The 20244-nt window shown below is 42.9% G+C and overlaps 1 protein-coding gene across 2 annotated transcripts in view; it reads left to right on the forward strand.

Moving 5' to 3' along the window:
• Window positions 1–20244, forward strand: part of HSD17B12 (hydroxysteroid 17-beta dehydrogenase 12) — a 153335-nt gene that overhangs the window by 130539 nt on the left and 2552 nt on the right. For both annotated transcript variants that reach the window (XM_073348046.2, XM_073348047.2), the window contains 2 exons: window positions 12800–12865; window positions 20090–20239. In XM_073348046.2, the coding sequence (XP_073204147.1) occupies window positions 12800–12865; window positions 20090–20239 (216 nt within the window). The remainder of the gene's footprint in view (window positions 1–12799; window positions 12866–20089; window positions 20240–20244) is intronic.

Here is a 20244-nt window from a genome sequence, read left to right on the forward strand (position 1 = left end):
TTCTAGCTAGTTAATTTTTTTTTGAAGTGATATAAAACACACAGAAGCTACTCGTCATTTATTGAATGTGTTTACAGACTTGCAAAAGCTGTGATTTTTAAAGAGATTTCACTGCATTTATCATGCTGACTTCTCCAAAGGTACCATCTGTGCAGGATTCCCAGTCCTCTCCCTTCTCCTAACATGCAACAACCATAGCTCCCTGAGCTATTTTTGTGGCCCTAAGGGCAGTAATAACTAGTAGAGTCACAAGCAATCCCTCTTACCTCAGCTGGTGGTAGTGAACCACCATGAAGTTTAACCATTACCCTATGAAACTTTTTGTCATTTCATTTCTGAACCACAGTCACCAAAGAAGTTTCCCACAGGAACTGCAACTATCAAGCTACTTTTCATTGCACTACATTTGTCTCTTGATATCCTTATATGTTGTCTCATTGGATCTGCCCTTCCCTTTTTTTGTAATGCTGTGGCTCTTCAGCTCGCATTGGCTTATGAGATAACCAATAGGATATTGTCCCACAGTTAGAGATCTTGGCAGAACCCCGGTTCAGTGGTTGAAGTCTTTCTAATTGGCCTCAGCATTCAGCCTCCATTTTCACCTTGATGCTTCATCTTTCTATGTTTGGGAGATAATTTGACTCCAAAGCTATTTGTTGTATGGGTGTTTAGGATGTCCTCCATCCACTTGAGCCCTAAAAAGGCAATAAGAGTCCTCAGCGGCTTCAAACAGTGCCCGTGGGGCAGAAGAATGTCTAATGGATGAGTAGAAGGGGAAAGTATCAGATCTGTGTGCAAATGTCAAGCTGAGCACTCAAGCAGTATGGCACTCCTGGAAACTACCTTAAGTACAGCCCAAGGCCTAGCCCCTACTGCTTCAAGGATTTCTTCTTCAAAGAACATGTTTAAGTCAGCCTTCAGCACTAATCACCAGACTGTCAGTGCCACCCATGTCAGAGCACATCCAGTTTCCTTTTAGGCTCAGCAGGATAGTTTCATCTTCAGAGAGTTCTGAATCCTCCCTCTGGAGAGTAAGGACTCTGCCATGCAGTCACTAATACCTTCCAGACCTTGCTACTGGAAGTCACAGGTTCCTGAGTTCCACTCGCTTTGAGGCATTGCTTCCTCACAGAAAGAGGCACTGAGTGATCAGCTGCCATCTAATGCAGCCCTGCTAAAGTCCTTTAGATATGAAAGTGTATTCTGTTCACACAATCCCAGAAGCCGTATGCCTAGCAGGAAGGAAGAACACAGTCTCATGCAAATGGAGTTGATCCATGATATATCCTCACATGTGGTGCATATATCAGATTGCGACGAATCAGGTTCCCATGGAGAATCCAGTGAGGTGGATCACTTCACCACTTGCCTGAATAAGAAGCTACCACTCTTCTTCTCATGACCCTGAGAAGAGCTAGGTCTAGCAAAACGCTGCCGCCTTTGAGTGATTGTCCCTATTGTATTCCACTGAGGGTTATGTGCATGCACCATGCTCCCACAACCAGAACTTTTGATAATAGTACTGTTCAGCAGTCTACATATGCACCCTGAACTGCCTCATGTGTTCACCCGAGGTGATACAGGGCACAGCAGAACTCCAGTGTCTCCAGTTCCTTCTCACCACCTCATGGTCTGAGTTGGAGCTTTTACTTTCCTATCATCCTTGTGACACACTGTACAAAAATATTCTTAGTATTGTTCGTAGTTTCAATTTATTGTATTCTGTATCCCCTTTTTGATTTTTGTTCAAATTTTCCTTTCATGACAGACTTAGAACTTGGGGTGCTGCTTTGGTGGCAATTCTTGCCACCACCCCCTACACCCCACCCCCAGTATTCGGGCCAGGGTACAGATTATACCAAAGATGTTGAGGTTCAAAACCTGTGCTTCCTGCCTTCACTCATTTTCCATCAGCAATGAGCACCAGCGCTGTTTGTACTGCTTGGGGGAAGCCCACATTGTGGCTAGGTGCAGTATCTGCCTGTCCTTTCCTGCCCATACTTGAGAGAATTGGACTCTCCACCTCAGGAAACACACCTTATGGAGGCTGCCATGAGGCAGTCATTGGCCAGGGACATCCCCCACCCCCACCCCGGTATATTGGCGTGAACATGCGAAGGGTATTTCCCCCTACTGCAGAACCTCGTCTGGATCCGCTGGTACTAGTGCTAAGCACCCTGTGCCGGGGCCTAGCCGTGAAGCTAGAAAGCATGTACATAAGCATGGCAGCAAATCTTCCTCCAAGTCTAAGACAGATTTGGCACCGATCATGGGTTCCAGCCATGAAGGAGCCAGGTATTCCAAGTCTCACAAGACTGAGAAACAGCCGTATCAATCACTGTATCCACCCATACGGATCCTGCGACTCTGCCAGCTCTGACTCTGCCAGAGTCACAGGAAATGTCAGTCCCCAGACAGATGCAGTTTTCGGTACCAGCTCCTCCAACGGATAGGATATCATTGACCCTTGGGAGACCTGGAAGCGCCCTGGTCCCCACAAGTTATTTGCACTGTAGGGACTATGTTCTCTCTGGGCCCCAGTCTGATCAAGTCCAAGGGACCCTTATCTGCTATGTTCCTGCCTCCCCCCGTTGGCGAATTTTCTGACTCCTATGATTCAGATGATACGGATATCCGACGTGGTCCATGGGTCCTGTTCCAGATGCACGATGACCAGAAGGTTCTAACAGCATGGTGGCAGTTCCCCACCTTGCCTGACCCACAGAGTTGGTATCCAGCGCCATGGTCACAGGCTACACAACAGCAGGATCAACTGGGTTAGCCATACTGGAGCTCGTGGCCCCAATATTCATGCTCCAAATGAGCTACTTCCCAGTCCCCAAAAAGAATGTAGGATGGAGACTGATATTGGCAACCATTCCATTTCCAAACAAAGATTCTGCATGGTCACACTTGCAACAATCATTCCCTCCCTAGAAAAAGGCATATGATTTATGGCTCTTGATATACAGGATGCCTACTTCCATATCAATATACACCTGGCACACAGAAGGTTCCTGAGGTTCAAGGTGGGACCTCGACACCTTCAATACAGGGTCCTACTGTTTGGACTTTACCATTGCCCCGGGAGTATTCACCAAAGTTTTCTCAGTAGTTGGAACTCATCTCAGACGTCAGAGGATCCCCCTTTTTTCCTATCTTCGGGGCTAGCTATGGCAGCATGGTCCCAAGACGAAACCCAGGAATCGACATCCCAACTCATTCTACTCCTCTCCTCCCAGAGGATCAACGTCAAAAATCAACCTTAAGTCCTACACAGTCGCTGGAGTTCATAGGAGCTCTCATAAATGCGACTTCTGCCTGAGTTCTAGGTTCCAGACAATGCGAGAACTAATCACTTGGGTGACGTCCAACTTTTCGGTTCTGGCCAAAATCTGCCTTTATGTCTTGGTACACATGGCGACCTCCACATATGTCATGTCCTTCACTCACCCACACTTGCGCCCCCTTCAGCTGTAGCTCCAAAGAGTCTACTCCCCCACTCATCAACCTATGCATAATCTGCTCAGCATGCCACCTGACGTCCTCTCCTCACTACAATGGTAGATGGACCCACTACGGATCTGCTCAGGGATGACCTTCCTCCATCCTTGCCCACTGTGACTATCATAACACTCATCCCTCACAGCCTGGGGAAGGATGGGTAACTGCATGAAACAAGGCACCTGGACACTATGGAACACCAGGATGCACATAAGCATATTGGAACTCTGGGCAGTACGCAAAGCTTGCCAGGTGTTCCTGCCAACATTTCAGGGTTGCAAGTTCTCTTCATGATAGACACCACCACCGTAGTCTTTTACTTAAACAAGCAAGGGGGAATGAGATCCTGAGCCCTGTGTGCTGAAACTATACACCTATGGGAATGGTGCATAGAATCGTAGAACTGGAAGGGACCTTGAGAGGTCATCTAGTCTAGTCCCCTGCACTCGTGGCAGGACTAATTATGTAGACCATTCCTGACAGGTGTTTGTCTAACCTGCTTTTAAAAATCTCCAATGATGGAGATTCCACAGCCTCCCTAGGCAATTTATTCCAGTGCTTAACCACCCTGACAGGAAGTTTTTCCCAATGTCCAACCTAAACCTCCCTTGCTGCAATTTAAGCCCATTGCTTCTTGTCCTATCCTCAGAGTTTAAGACAAACAATTTTTCTTCCTCCTCCTTGTAGCAACCTTTTACATGCTTGAAAACTGTTATGTCCCCTCTCAGTCTTCTCTTTTCCAGACTAAAGAGTTTTTTCAGTCTTCCCTCATAGGTAATGTATTCTAGGCCTTTAATCATTTTTGTTGCTCTTCTCTGGACTCTCTCTAATTTGTCCACATCCTTCCTTAAATGTGGTGCCCAGAACTGGACACAATATTCCAGTTGAGGCCTCATCAGTGCCGGGTAGAGCGGACAAATTACTTCTCGTGTCTTGCTTACAACACTCCTGCTAATACATCCCAGAATGATGTATTAATGTCGCTTTTTTGATGTATTAATGTATTAATGTCGCTTTTTTGGCAACAGTGATACACTGTTTACTCATATTTAGCTTGTGGTCCGCTTTGATCCTCAGATCGCTTTCCACACTACTCCTTCCTAGGCAGTCATTTCCCATTTTGTATGTGTGCAACTGATTGTTCCTTCTTAAATGGAGTACTTTGTATTTGTCCTTATTGAATTTCATCCTATTTACTGCTGACCATTTTTCCAGTTTGTCCAGATCATTTTGAATTTTAATCCTATCCTCCAAACCACTTGCAACCCCTCCCAGCTTGCTATCATCCACAAACTATAAGTGTACTCTCCATGCTATTATCTAAATTACTGATGAAGATATGGAACAGAACCGGACCCAGAACTGATCCGTGTAGGACCCCACTTGTTACGTCCTTCCAGCATGCCTGTGAACTGCTGATAACTACTCTCTGGGAACGGTTTTCCAACCAGTTTTGCGCCCGCCTTTTAGTAGCTTCATCTAGGTTGCATTTCTCTGGTTTGTTCATGAGAAGGTCATGTGACACAGTATCAAAAGCTTTACTAAAGTCAAGATATACCATGTCTACCGCTTCCCCCCATCCACAAGTCTTGTTACCCTGTCAAAGAAAGCTATCAGGTTGGTTTGATACGATTTGTACTTGACAAATCCATGCTGACTGTTACTTCTACATGTTTGCAAATTGATTGCTTAATTATTTGCTCCATTATCTTTCCAGGTACAGAAGTTAAGCTGGTTGGCCTGTAATTCACTGGGTTGTCCTTATTTCCCTTTTTATAGATGGGCACTATATTTGCCCTTTTCCAGTCTTCTGGAATCTCTCCCATCTTCCATAACTTCTCAAAAGATAATCGCTTATGGCTCAGATATCTCCTCAGTCAGCTCCTTGAGTATTCTAGGATGCATTTCATCAGGCCCTGATGACTTGAAGACATCTAATTTGTCCGAGTAATTTTTAACTTGTTCTTTTCCTATTTTAGCCTCTTCTGATCCAACCTTATTTTCACTGGTATTCACTATGTTAGATGTCCCATCACCACCAACTTCCTTGGTGAAAAACGAAACCAAGAAGTCATTAAGCACCTCTGCCATTTCCATATTTTCTGTTGTTGTTTTTCCCCTTTCATTGAGTAATGGGCCTACCCTGTCCTTGGTCTTCCTCTTGCTTCTAATGTACTTGTAGAATGTTTTCTTGTTACCCTTTATGTCTCTAGCTAGTTTGATCTCGTTTTGTGCCTTGGCCTTTCTAATTTTGTACCTGCATACTTGTGTTATTTGCTTATATTCACTCTTTGTAATTTGACCTAGTTTCCACTTTTTGTAGGACTCTTTTTTTTTTTTTTTTTAGGTCAAAGCCAGGGTGGTCTCTTGCCATACTTCCTATCTTTCCTCGCAGTGGGATAGTTTCCTCTTGTGCCCTTAATAATGCCTTTGAAAAACTGCCAACTGTCTTCTATTGTTTTTTCCCCTTACACTTGCTTCCCCTGGGATCTTACCTACCAACTCCCTGAGTTTGCTAGTCTGCTTCTTGAAATCCATTATCTTTATTTCGCTGTTCTCCTACCATTTCTTAGAATCATGAACTCATCATTTCATGATCACTTTCATCCAAGCTGCCTTCCACTTTCAAATTCACAACCAGTTCCTCTCTCTTTGTCAAAATCAAACCTAGAACAGTCTCTCCCCTAGTAGCTGTCCTCACCTTCTGAAATAAAAAATTGTCTCCAATACATTCCAAGAACTTATTGGATAATCTGTGCCATGCTGTGCTATTTTCCCAACAGATGTCTTGGTAGTGGAAGTCCCCCATCACCACCAAGTCCTGTGCTTTGGATGATTTTGTTAGCTGTTTAAAAAAAGCCTCATCCACCTCTTCTTCGTGGTTAGGTGGTCTGTAGTAGACCCCTACCATGACATCACCCTTGTTTTTTACCCCTTTTATTCTTAGCCAGAGACTGTCAACAAGTCTGTCTCCTATTTCCATCTCAATCTCAGTCCAAATGTATACATTTTTAATATATAAGGCAACACCTCTTCCTTTTTTTCCCTGCCGGTCCTTCCTGAGAAAGCTGTACCCTTCAATACCCATATTCTAGTCATGTGTATTATCCCACCAGGTCGCTGTGGTGCCAACTATGTCATAGTTGTATTTATTTACTAGCATTTTGAGTTCTTCCTGCTTATTCCCCATACTTCTCGCATTAGTATACAGACATCTAAGATACTGATTTGATTTCCTCCATCAGTTCTGTCTTTCCTTTATCCCTGTTATAACAGCCCATGTTCCCCTCAATTCCAAACCTTCTCCATGTTCTTGACTTACCTGTGAGCTTTGGTCACCTGCCCCCTTCGAACCTAGTTTAAAGCCCTCCTCACTAGGTTAGCCAGTCTGTATCCAAATATGCTCTTCCCCTTCCTTGATAGGCAGACCCCATCTCTGCTTCGCAGTCCTTCTTCCTGGAAAAGCATCCCATGGTCAAGGAAGCTGAAGCCCTCCTGGTGACACCATCTTTGCAGCCAGGCATTCACCTCCAGGATGCATCTATTCACCTCCAGGATGCATGTATTTCTGCCTGGGCCCCTACCCTTGACCGGAAGGATCAAAGATAACACCACCTGTGCTCCCAACTCCTTCACCCTTACTCCCAGAGCCCTGTAGTCATTTCTGATCTGCTGAGAGTCACAGTATCATTTAGTGCCCACATGGATGAGTAGAATGGGGTAGTAGTCAGAGGGCCGAATGATCCTCGACAATCCCTTCATAACATCTTGGGTATGGTCCCCGGCAGGCAACATACCTCCTGGGATGTCCTGTCAGGGCAACAGATGGGTGCCTCTGTCCCACTCAGAAGTGTCACCAACCACCATGACTCTACATTTACTCCTGGGAGTGGTGGCTGTGGGGTACATGGCTTCTCCTCCTCCTCCTGGGGGTTATTCCTCATCGCTCGTTGCCAGGGCAGCATATCAGTTTTCCATCACCATGGTGGGTGGGTTGGGAGCAGAGGTGGAGCACTGCCTGCTGCCAGAAGTAACTAGCTGCCAGTGTCCTCCCTGTGACAGAACCATATCCTCCTTCCCCTGTGGTTTGACAGTAGTCCTCTGTAGCTGGATAGCTTCCTCAGCCTTGGAAGTCTCCATGTGAATACTCTCGAGGAATTCCTCCTGGGCACGGATGCTCTTAAGCCTGGCCACCTCCTCCTATAGCTCTCCCACCTGCTTCCTGAGAGATTCCACCAGCAGCCACCTTTTGCACTGGATGGTCGCCCCCGCAGCCTGGCTTTCTGAGAGTGGGAAATGCAGGCCACCGTCTCTGTAAATCCACACCAGGATCTGGGTAGAGGCATCCATGGTTAGCTTGTCTGTCTGGATACAGGCGCAGGTGGAAGAGACAGGAGCAGCATTGGCACAGGCGATGCAACCCTTCCTAATCATAGCGACAGTATTACAAATTCCTCTCAAACTCCCCTGTTTGCTAGCTCCCCTTTGTTGCTTAGCTTCTGGCTTTAAGGCCTTCTCTCCTAGGTCAGCCCTATCACACATTACATTCTTTTGACGACAGCCTACCTGTCGTGCACCCAGAACGTGATTGCCGACGCTCTCGTCAGAAACTTTGCAACCAGCCACTAGTGAGAGTTGTACAACTCTGTGATCACTGACATCTTTGGTCAGTGGGGAACCCCCGTTAGGGATCTTTTCACATCCCACAACACCACCAAATGCACCCAGTATTGTTCCCGGGGAGGAACTGGAGCTTAATCACAGGGGAGAGGCCCTAGTCATTGGTTGGTTGAACCGGATGCTACACCTTCCCCCCCTTGCCCCTCTTACTACGAGTAATTCACAAGATCAGATCAGAGAAAGCAACAACCATCCTGATTGCCCCCTTCTGGCCTCACCAATTCTGGCTCCCACTTCTCCCTTACATGTCGAAGCACCCTCCACTCATGCTTCAGATGTTTCCAGAGCTACAAACCCAACACAACAGCAGACTCAGACACCCCAACCCACGCACACTTTGACTGACGGCTTGGTTTTTGGATGGACACCTCAACTAGCCCAGGAGTGCTCTCTAGCAGTGAGAGAGGTCCTTTCAAGCAGTTAAAAAAAAACAAAAACCTCCACAAGACGCTCATACTGCACCAAATGAACACATTTCACTTCTTGTGCTACACAGCAGGGCCTTATCCCTGAAGTTATGGGCATCCCACTACTCTTGGAATATTTTCTTTATCTGAAGATCTCGGGACTTGACCTCAGTTCCATTTAGGTGCATGCAGCTGCCAATAGAGTCTTTTACCCACCGGTAGATTGCTGTTCGATATTTACTCACCCCTTACTGTACGGTTCTGGAAGGGCCTTCTGCGGAAATACTCTCCCATTCAGTCTATCACCCACCAATCAGACTTTAACCTTGTCCTCACTTCGCTGACAACCACTCCCTTTGAACCTATGGCCTCCTGCTCACTGTCCCTCCTGTCCATGAATGTCACTTTCCTCATCGCCATTACATCAGCTAGGAGGGTTGGTGAACTGGGAGCTATAACGGCCAACCCCCCTTTCACCCCTTTCCATAAAGACAAGGTCTCTTTACATCTTCACCCCAAGTTCCTACCCAGGGTGGTTTCCCAATTCCACCTCAGTCAGTCCATACACTTACTTACCTTCTTGCCCAAGCCTCATGCCTCTAATGACTAAAGGAAACTTCACTTGTTAGGCATTTGCAGTCCTTGGCTTTTTATCTTGAGCGGACAAAGCTATTTTGGAAATCTCCAAGGCGCTTTGTTGCCATAGCAGAGAGAATCAAGGGTCAAGCCATTTCCATCCATAAAATTTCCAGGTGGGTCTCAGGGTGCATTACGTGCTGCTATTGATTATTGGGACAGTCCCCACCTGAAGGGATTTGGGCCCATCCCACAAGAGCACAGGCATCAACCACTTTCGCACTTCACAATGTCCCCCTCATAGATATGTGGAGTTTGGTATTATGGACAGATCAGAGGTGGGAGTTGACATCTCAATAGTGAATGAAAGATGATGGTTAGGATGGAGATTGACTGACTGTAAAGAGCCTTGAGAGTGGAGACCAGCAGCTTGTCTGATGTAATAAAGAAGGGGAAGCCAGTGCAGTTCAAGGAGAGGAGTGACATGGTCAAACTGAGGGTCTAGGAAGGGTCAATCTGGGAGTCTTTGCAGCAGCATTCTGAATGGAAAATTTGCATTTGTCAAGACTAGAGGAAAGAATGTTGTGGTAATTAAGATGTAAGAATTCTCATCCACTGGATGAGAGTTCTAGTTGATGAAAGCTCCTTTTGAAACAATCGCTTCCTGTGAGCTAAGTTTCTTATGTAGAAGGTCAATTTCCTGGTAGCTTCAGTTAGTAGAATGAGTGAGCTTCATACTCCAGTGACAGTATATCTTATGCCATTTGGATAGTCTTTGCTTTTTGTAAGGGAGGAACTGTCTAGAACTCTCCAATGGCACTGCAAATTCAGAGATGGATGTGGCTTCTTGTGTGAGGGAGATGGCTCAGGTTCTCATCCTCTGCTGCCATATGAAAGAACTAAAAAATCTTAAGTGTTTGGGATTTTTCCATTTGTCATATGCTGGGAAACTGAGACACAGGAAAGGGACCCCTGGAAGATTTCTTCCAAGAAACACAATTACAGGGTAATTGTTCCATTCTTTGCTGTTATGTGTGGAAGAACTGCTTCTCTTCTACCACCGTGGCTGAGATTATTAAATTTGCAAATGACTCTCCTGAGGTCTATAATCTGTAGAAAGGCCCCATCTGCAACTCTGAGATTCTCTCCCCCTCAATATATGTTAGTTTCATCTGCGGCATCCTTCAGGGCTAAGTTGATGTCCTTAGCTAACTAGACAGAAGATGGAGAAGAGTGTTTGACTCTCGCTCAGTTTACCTGTGGAGATGTCAACATTTACAAATGCAGTGAAATATCCTTAAAGGAAAACTCCTCCTCCTTCATACTGTGTTTTGGCATGTGAGGAAAGTAGGTATAAGTGTTGTGCCAGGGCGCTTCTAACTACTCTTGATTGGGTGTGGGAATGGAAGTGTGTAAGAGAGCTACCACTGTGGATTACTTTTGCTGTTGCAGGCACTGTGTTTACTTATACTTTTTTTTTTTAAATTAATCGGGTAGAGGGAAGAGAGAGTGATGGCTTCTACACTTCAGCCTTATTTGAAGCATGTTGTCTATTCTTGAAGTTACTATTTTCAGTTATTTTAAGGCTCTTTGAGGAGCTGGGGTGCCAACAAAAGTAAAATCTTATACAAATGTCTGTCTCTGTCTTGAACGATTTAGCTACTGGAAATACATATTTAATTCATTCGCACAGTGGAAGTGGCTAAATTCCTGCTTTTTGAACCCATGTAAAATGAACATGCTATTTTTGTTTGCAAAACTTTCAATAAAAATGGCTAGCAGTTCCTTTTTACACCTTATATTTTAAAGTCAGTGTTTGATTGTGGGACTACCAGTCATGTCAGATCAGAAATTCTCTACCTGACGTGAGGAAAAGGAATCACTTTGTTGATTAACAGAATACCATGGTTAGCCAACTTACATAGGAATAATGTATGGGCCTGATTTTATTTATTTTAAATACGGTAGATGCATGATTGCATGTCTCTTGTGGTGTGCGGTCACCACATATGCAAATCTGCCAGTGGAACATGGAAATGACCAACAAGCTATTTGCATATGCAGGTTCCACCGGGCCTGTGCATGGTACTTGGCAGCTGTTTACAACTAGATATCTAACTTGTTTAAATTATAGATATTTTGGTAACTGACTTGGGTGTGGTCTAGATGGCCTGGTAAGCTTTTCTTCTAAATGCTAACTTAATTTGTACATGTGACTTGAAGATGTAAAATCCCCATGGACCCATCTGTCTTGCAGTAAAACCTGGGTTTTTTTTCAGCGCTTGCATATGCTCAGGTAGGTATCTATAGAGATATTGTATTGTGTGGGAGTATACCCTCTTTGCTTTGTGTACGGGCTGAGAAGTTCAGTGAGATGACCACTTAATAGAAATGAGTATGACTACTACAAATTTAACAAAGCACTGGGTATAAGTAGGACTTTTACTAATGTAATAGTGATGGTGACATGATCAATGAAAGAAATAGCAAAACAGATGTAATATTTTTTCTTGACTATGTCTCTATTGACGCAGCTCTGAAGCAGCTGCTGCTATCTCTCGTTCATCTTTTTTCTCCAGAGCTGATTTTTTTCTCAAATAATTGAAGTTAAAGTAAAAGGTAAATAATTGTATTTAACTTCATAATATGAATAAAATGCATTAGTTTTTTCATTGATCAGTACATCCTTGTTATTGTTAAGTCATGATACTTGCATCTGACACCTTTTGTGTTTTACCTGGGTGAAAAAGAAATGAAGGAGAAATATATGGTTTGGAAACCTTATGGTCCTAAAAAATGTTGGAGTTGGTGAGTAGCCTTGGGTTATTACAGCACTGACAGAGTGTTAAATTGGAAGTGGTGTCTTCATCATTTGGGTGTGAGTATGGAAGGAGGGGGAAACAGCGGGGTCTGTTTGCTGTATTAAGCTGTGAGATGGTGTCTTGATAATCCTTACCAATTTCCTTCCTGTATCGCCTTTTCTTCTATAGGATGTTGCACTTGTAACTTGTAAACCTCCAACTGAGGGAAAATGAACAGTGGTGTTCTTCAAAGCCAGCAAATGCCACTCTTGTAGTGGATATACTAGTGTAAAATAAGATGGCATTTCTGTGAATGCAGAACTGGAAAAAATTCAAATATCTAAACATTTCAGTTTTACAAAGAGAAACAATTTTAATTGTTGCCTTTTTTTTTTAAATGGAGAAGTAGTGGCAGATAACTACCTTTCTGTAAGAGGCTAAGCAAATCAGGCATTTAGCAAGAAGCCATTTTACTGGACTTTGTTATATACCAGCTCCAGTCCCTTTTCTCTTTGGACTAGAGAGGGGCCTAAGCCCCAAAAATTAAATCTGCAACCAGATTTGAACCTCCAGTAGTTCCAAGGGTTTTGGATCTTCTCTTTTGGATTGGGGACATCTTTGCTCTGAACTGGCATCTCACTTGTATAATGCACTGTGAATCGAGGGTTTTACTGTAATCTACAAACTTTATTTGAAAACGAGTTTGTCTTTTTTAAAAAGCGTTTAAGATGTGTAAATAGTCATCTAGAACCTCCTGAGAAATATTGACAAACTACATATATATTAGTTTCCACTTTGATATATACTGTGTGTCCTCCCCCTTCTTTGTAGGCTTTTGTGGATTTCTTCTCTCAAGGCCTCCATGTGGAGTACAAGAGCAAGGGCATCATTGTACAGGTGAGTGGAGTTTGTTTCATTTAAGTATCCCTGTTATTGTGTGGTTACCACAGTAACAGTTGTTGTCTTGGCAACAAAAGGAAATCGTCCCATTCACTCAAAAATGTGATGATGATAAACCATTAAAGATACAGTTTCTCTTTTTGTTTGTCCCAGTAGCAGTTGTTTCTGAACTCTTCCTGTTGAAATTAAGTATAAATGACTTAAAAACAAAAACCAAAGATGAGTGTTACAAATAATTAAATATTAGAAGATCAATATAATTGACATAACCTGTTATGATTTTAGCTACAATATATTCCACAAAACTGATTGATTGTAGTTACGTACTGACTGGTTACAACATTCCTTAATCTCCTGGTATGTTTGTCATGACATTATGCACCAGAAATCCAATAGCTAACCACACTAAGGACTAGAACACAGAACTTAAATATCCTTTAGTTTAGCACTAGTTACGAATAATGCTGGCAACTCTAATAAAGTATATAACAGTAAGATCTCTGCACTCGCAGTTGCTTACACTGTGGGGAAACGTAGCAGGAAGAACAGCTTTGCATCAGGGAAATAGGTTCATTTTGAATATCAGATTCCAGTTGTGTAACTTCACAACTTGATATTCGTATTACCTCATTTAATAGGTTTTTATCTTTGCCTTCTAGTTTACCTGCAGTAACTTAGCTGTGTTTACAGTAGACCAGTGAACCATCTGGATACAAATTAAGAAAACCAGGGCTTAAGAGCGCTGGATCCAGCTATGTGACACCGGCTGGCTTTGTTTGCAGGACCGTGTGCAAACCTTTCTGTAGTTTTGTTTCTCACATTCCTTGTGGGTTTGCTTTGAGTTTCAGAATTGTTTGAACTCAAAAACTCAAAGCAGTACTCACATGACCCCAAGTTTTGCCTGGTTTTGGGTGTCGCAACCAATGATTTTTTTCGTGGTTTCACCCCAGAGCATAAATCAGGGTTGGTGAGAGTTTCATAAGGCCCTGTCTACTCTACACGTACAGGTGTTATTTTTGTAAACCGTTTGGAACACTCATCTGATCTGGTTACAAACATAGTTGAGTTGTGTCCATATCTACCACTTTGCCTACCCATATTTTGTATCATGTGATGTTAGAAAATTGTGGTGGCTCTTAGTGCTTCAGCAGCAGGTCATGCTCAGAGGGCATACATGTGGCATATCAGGTGCAGCATGAGGCAATCTACTCTGGGATGTCCTGCCACAGAAAGCTTGGAGGAAAGGAGGACTGACCAGGCAGGTTACACAGTCAGGGAAACAATGCTACGTGATGCTAAATAAATAAATCAAGTCTTTTAAACAAGGTACAGGAGAACAGTTATGAGCTGCCATTGTTAGTGAGTACTAGCCAGGAACTGTCTGGACACAAACTAGGTTTTCACTAACTGGTTAAGAACATCTCAAATGTGTTGAGTAGACATGTCCTTAGGGAAGGAACATCTTGTCTGTTTCATGGCTTTTCCTTTTTAGAGCATAATAAAAACGTAATGCTTGAAATGCCGTTTGTCCTTGTTGCTCAACAGTATTGTGCGGACAGTGCTAGGAAAAGGACAACTTTTGATTCAATAAGCTATTGCATGCAATGTCCCTACAATGGCTTCCTTGTTTAAACCTATGCTAAACTTTTTCTTAACATTCCTAACTGTACCACTGGTGCAATTTCAGTAGGAGTTCCAATGGTGAAACTTTAGTGTTGACAAGGCACTGGTGGCTGATGATGTTTTAAGTATTGTTGCGCAGACCTGTTCTGAGCAGGAATAGATGACATGGTAATGAAAATGCAGTCAGCATGACACTTTTACACAGGCAAGAAAACTTAGTGTAAACACGGGAGAACCGCCGCGGTGTCCTCCCCCCCCCCCCCCCGGAGTGTAGCTTCTAAACCTTTCTAGCACAGGATGTAGAGAAACTGAGAATTTGTGTATTTTGCAAACTTAAACTTCACTGAAAGCTGTTGCTCTATTAGGTTTGCCTGTCTTCCTGCGAACAAAGTTTTCCCCTAGCTACCAGCATGTTTTCCGAAAGACTTTGATATCCCAAATGCGTCAAGGTAATGAATAGTGTCAGCCTGGCTTCACTTCTCGGGCATGCTGGCTGTGGGCTCGCAATTGGTGGTAGCTCCATCTCCTCCCTAAATTTAAATGAATAGCCATTCGGAGTTGTGTGGGCCTAATAGCTGGTGGTCAGAATTTCTTACGCTAATTGTACTAAGCTATTGGTCTTTCTTCCCTACCCCAGTCTGAGCCCCTGTGCCTACCACTAATGAACATTAGAGGCATATATTTAAAGCTTGGCCAACGTGTCTCCTTCATTCCCTTAGGAGTACTTCAGCCTCTTGATAGCTGAAGTATGGGGTAGCTGTTTGAAGTGGCATGTCCTCAGCTTATACCAGACCAATAGAAAACACTTGTGTGAAAAGCAGAAACACACGACAGCTTGCTAATATACTACTTCTGAAACTCAGTACAAGTTGTAGCAATGCTGCCCGAGTGAAAATGCCTTCTCTTTGGAAGCCAGGTTTGAGCAGTGTGGCTGTACTGTAATGCAGAGAAACTTTTAGGTTCAGAAACAAACTCCTCTCTGGCTCCACAGGCCACTTCCAATCTTTATTTGGAGAATAGCAACTAGATAGTCTCAGGGTCAAGTATTCCTGTGTGTGTGTATGGGGAATGGGATGAAAATCTATAGTGGAAAGTAGCTGCCAAGAATGAAAGGAATATGGAAAAATGTAAGGATTTCTCGCAAGACTAACTTGCAAGTTCACTGTTAATGGGGATGCCTATGATCTGTCTGCAGAAACGTGAGTCTCCATGGGATAGTCCGTCTGAAGAGGTCACTGGGTGGTTCTTCCTTCTGTTCATTTTATTCCTATTTCCTGCTTCAGAACAATAGGCAGAGAACAGCTTTCTGTCAGTATCGTGCATTTTTGCCTCTTTTCAAATACTTTAAAACATATTTTAAAAGTATAAGGAAAGAAAAAATCTTACTCTATTTACAGTTCTTCCTAATACCGCTATTACAGTATTCAGGCAGTGGCATAGTACTGGATTTTCTTTCACACTTCTCTGTTTGAAGGATTTTCCTTGAATGTCTGAGATTTTGTTTTGTTTTGTTCTGTAAAGTGGTTTGGGGGGCATTAAAGAGGCTTTTTCATAGAAGCCTGAAGGTCCCTTCCTGTACCTCCCAGGTGGGTGGTAGTACCAGAAGATCTGAATGCAGCAGTTTCTCAAGAAGCATCAGTATAAAAAGATTATGGTTCAATTAGTCTTCCTTCATATAGGGAGTGAGTGTGGTTTACAAGCTAGTGCATAAGCCAGGGACCCAGGACTCTTGAGTTCCATTCATAGGTCTCCCACTGATTTGTATGATCAGCTGCTCTACAGACTTTTCTGGCCTGAACCGTGTAGTGTCATATGCAAGCACCCAGTTTTACCCGTAGCAAACCTTGCTTTGCTTACAGCCTTTCAATCTCTGGATCCCAGTTGAATAAAACATCTCTCTGAATAGTTTTGCCTTTTGTATTTCCTAGGAAAAATTAACAGCTTTCAGGACATATAGGAGCTTTAGCCCAAACAAAAGATTGCATTCTTAGTGAGAGATGGTAGAGCTAATATTTCTGAAGCATTTTTTTCACTATAGAATGCAGGAGACAAAATGTTATTCCATAGTCTTACAACTTCTAACAACGTTGAAGTGTTTGGAATAATGGCTAGAGAACGCTATGCATAAATTATCAGCGGTACAGCTTATTTCCACTCTGCTCAGTTTCTTTGGGCAGACAATGGATTATCTTTCAGCACCATCTAGTTGTGCATCTAAGTAGTGCAATTTGTACGTAAATTACTTTTGTTTCAGAATGGTGTGGCTAGTTAAGATTGAAACTGTATTTTGCCCAAATTTGCAGAAAGGTGTTGAGGAAAAAAAAGGGGACATCTTAAAAGAAACACTTGCTATATTTTACTTCAAATAGCTTGTCGTCAAAACTTCATATGAAACTTACGGAAAAGATGCTGGCAAGATTTACAGCCTGGAGACTCAAAAAGGGATTTTGGAGAATTTATTCACTGGTGAATTTGGAATTGCCAAATAGTCAGTCAAGTTCCAGCAGACTTTTGAAAGGCACCAAATGCAAAGTAGAACCTTTTAATATAAAAAGTGCAGGCAAAATGTTCAAACTTGGATGCCTAAAGTTAGGCACATAAATTCATATTTAGATACCTGAATGAGTGGTGTGGTTTTACAGAGATGCTGCTGACCTATAAAGAGAACTGAAGGCATTTACACTTCTGAAAATCAAACCACTTTAATAAAAGTGCCTTTCTCCACATTTGAAAACTGTGCTAAGTCTTTAAGCCCTTTATTTGCAAAGAGCCTTGAAAGTATAAACTGATCACTGTTATTGTTATGATGACTTTAAAAAATGCATGTGGGGGGAATCCCAATCTGCATTAGCCATTCTTTTCCCTGAATTCCCCAATCAAGTCTTGTGTGCATGGGACTGTTTCAGCCCATGCAGAAATGTACCTCCGTGTGGAATGGAACACAGCGATTAGCAATACTTTAGAATGGGAAATGGACTTCCTTATGCAACGAAAGCAACAAGGAAATCTGGGAAGACAGAATGAAGTTACCTAAAATTGGAATTAGCTCAGAACACTGGATCTGACACTATTCTCAAAGTTCCATAAAGAAGCACAAGTACCCTGATTTGAAATCCTCTGCAAGAGATTTACCCATCACCGCACTCCTTAATGTCACACTGCGGCATTGGTTCGGTAACAGGTCTGCCTACTGAATCGTGAGCCGCACTATTGCACCACCTGGATTCTCCCAGCAATTCTTCTGTCCAAGTACTGATCAGGACCAATACTCTTTTTAGCTTGTAAAATCTAACAACATTGTAGCCCTGGGTTATATGGCTATGGATTATTAATGCTCTTGAATCCTGATTGTATTTGTTTGTGTTTGCGTGTGTACGTATATACGTAATATACACATGCATACACGTGATAGATTGTGATTTCACCAAAAGGTGATCAGATTTGTTTTAAAGTTTAACTAAAGTTCATACCTTTTTTTAGAATCCTGCTAGCTAAAGGTCACCTAATGTACACTATGAACTTTGTTTCTTCTTGCCATCTTCAATAGATATACGTAGAAACTGTCTGAAAACACACTTAGAACTATTTAGGGAATCTGTTTTCACAGCATTATCAGAATCATAAATTGTACAGATTGTTAACGTATTCATAAATGATCTGGAAAAAGGGGTAAACAGTGAGGTGGCAAAATTTGCAGATGATACAAAAGTGCTCAAGATAATTAAGTCCCAGGCAGACTGCAAAGAGCTATAAAAGATTCTCTCAAAACTGGGTGAGTGGGCAACAAAATGGAAGATGAAATTCAGTGTTGATAAATGCAAAGTAATGCACATTGGAAAAGATAATTCCAACTATATATATATATAAAATTATGGGGTCTGAATTAGCTGCTACCACTCAAGAAAGAGATCTTGGGAGTCACTGTGGATGATAGTTCTTTGAAAACATTCACTCAATGTGCAGCAGCAGACAAAAAAGGCAAACAATGTTGGGAGTCATTAAGAAAGGAATAGATAATAAGTCAGAAAATAGCCTATTACCTCTATATAAATCCATGGTACACCCACATCTTGAATACTGTGTGCAGATGTGGTCACCCCATCTCAAAAAAGATATATTGGAATTGGAAAAGTTTCAGAAAAGGACAACAAAAATGACTAGGGGTATGGAACAGCTCCTGTATGAGGAGAGATTAATCAGACTGGGACTATTCAGCTTGGAAAAGAGACAACTAAGGGGGAATATGATAGAAGTCTATAAAATCATGACTGGTGTGGAGAAAGTAATAAGGAAGTGTTATTTACTCCTTCTCTTAATACAAGAACTAGGGGTCACCAAATGAAATTAATAGGCAGCAGGTTTAAAACAAACAAAAGGAAGTATTTCTTCACATAATGCATAGTCAAGCTGTGGAACCCTTTCCCAGAGGATGTTGTGAAGGCCAAGACTATAACAGGGTTCAAAAAAGAACTAGATAAATTCATGGAGGATAGGTCCATCAGTGGCTATTAGCCAGGATGGGCAGGAATGGTGTCCCTAGTCTCTGTTTGCCAGAGGTTGGGAATGAGCGACAGGGAAGGATCTCTTGATGATTACCTATTCTGTTCATTCCCTCTGGGGCACCTGGCATTGGACACTGTCAGAAGATAGGATACTGGGCTAGATGGACCTTTGGTCTGACCCAGTATGGCCATTCTTATTTTAAGAAATTGTAATGTCAGGGAATGCCTCTGTGTAAATATGGAATCCACCTCTTCCTGACAAGGCTGTAAGCATGTTTCTCCCAGGCCAGGTATGGTGGGTCTTTAAAACTTAATAGCTGTCTATTCAGGTGGAAGGACCTTGAGGACAACGGTTTAGCTGGAGCCTCGGAGAACTAGTTTTCTCCTACCTAGTTTATGGAGGCTGGTGATAGGAAAAGTGGAAAAACATCAGCAGCAGAACAAAGGAACCAGGTGTTGATGGGAGACGTATAAACTCAAGGGACTTATTGAACAGGAAGCTTTGGATAGGAAAGAAGAAAATGGAGGCAGGCTTTTGTAGCATGGGTCCTTTTTAAATGCTGACCAGCCAAGGTCAGAGGCAGCTAGCTGACCTAGAGAAAGGCTCCATGTTTTTGAAGGGAAGGCTGTAGGGGAAGGATCTTTGGTGCACCAGAACACTCTGCCCAGGCCCAGAGAACTCTCCATAGTTATGAGGAAACTGAGGTAAGGGAAATATATACAGGCATGTCTTCTTTTCTTGAGGTGTGTGTGTGTGTGTGTGTGTCATGCTCTTAAGTAAAGAGCAATGGTCTTTATAATCCTGTGGAAGTCTGTCTGTCTTGGAGTTTTGGGAGAGAGGTTGTGTTTAAGCTACTGGGAGGGAGCAGAGGGGGACGGCAGTGGTCCCAGGGGCTGGGCAGTTGGACAGCAGGGTCTCTTGTCTCAGAAGCAAATGCTAGCTAGACAGCAGCTCTGTACTTGGAGAGCACACCTAGAGACCCCCAGCCAGGATGTACAATATGAACTTTGTTTCTTCTTGCCATGTTCAGTAGATGTACATGAAATTTTTCTGAAAATACTCTTCACTTACTGTCATCTCTTTTCCTCCATGCAGAGTGTTCTACCATATTTTGTGGCTACAAAAATGTCTAAAATCCGGAAACCGACCTTCGATAAGCCCAGTCCGGAAACATATGTAAGAGCTGCCCTCTGCACAGTAGGGCTGCAGTCCCGGACCAACGGATGTCTGCCCCATGCCATTTCTGTAAG

Source organism: Lepidochelys kempii, chromosome 6, assembly GCF_965140285.1.
Source record: "Lepidochelys kempii isolate rLepKem1 chromosome 6, rLepKem1.hap1, whole genome shotgun sequence".
Classification (NCBI taxonomy): domain Eukaryota; kingdom Metazoa; phylum Chordata; order Testudines; family Cheloniidae; genus Lepidochelys; species Lepidochelys kempii.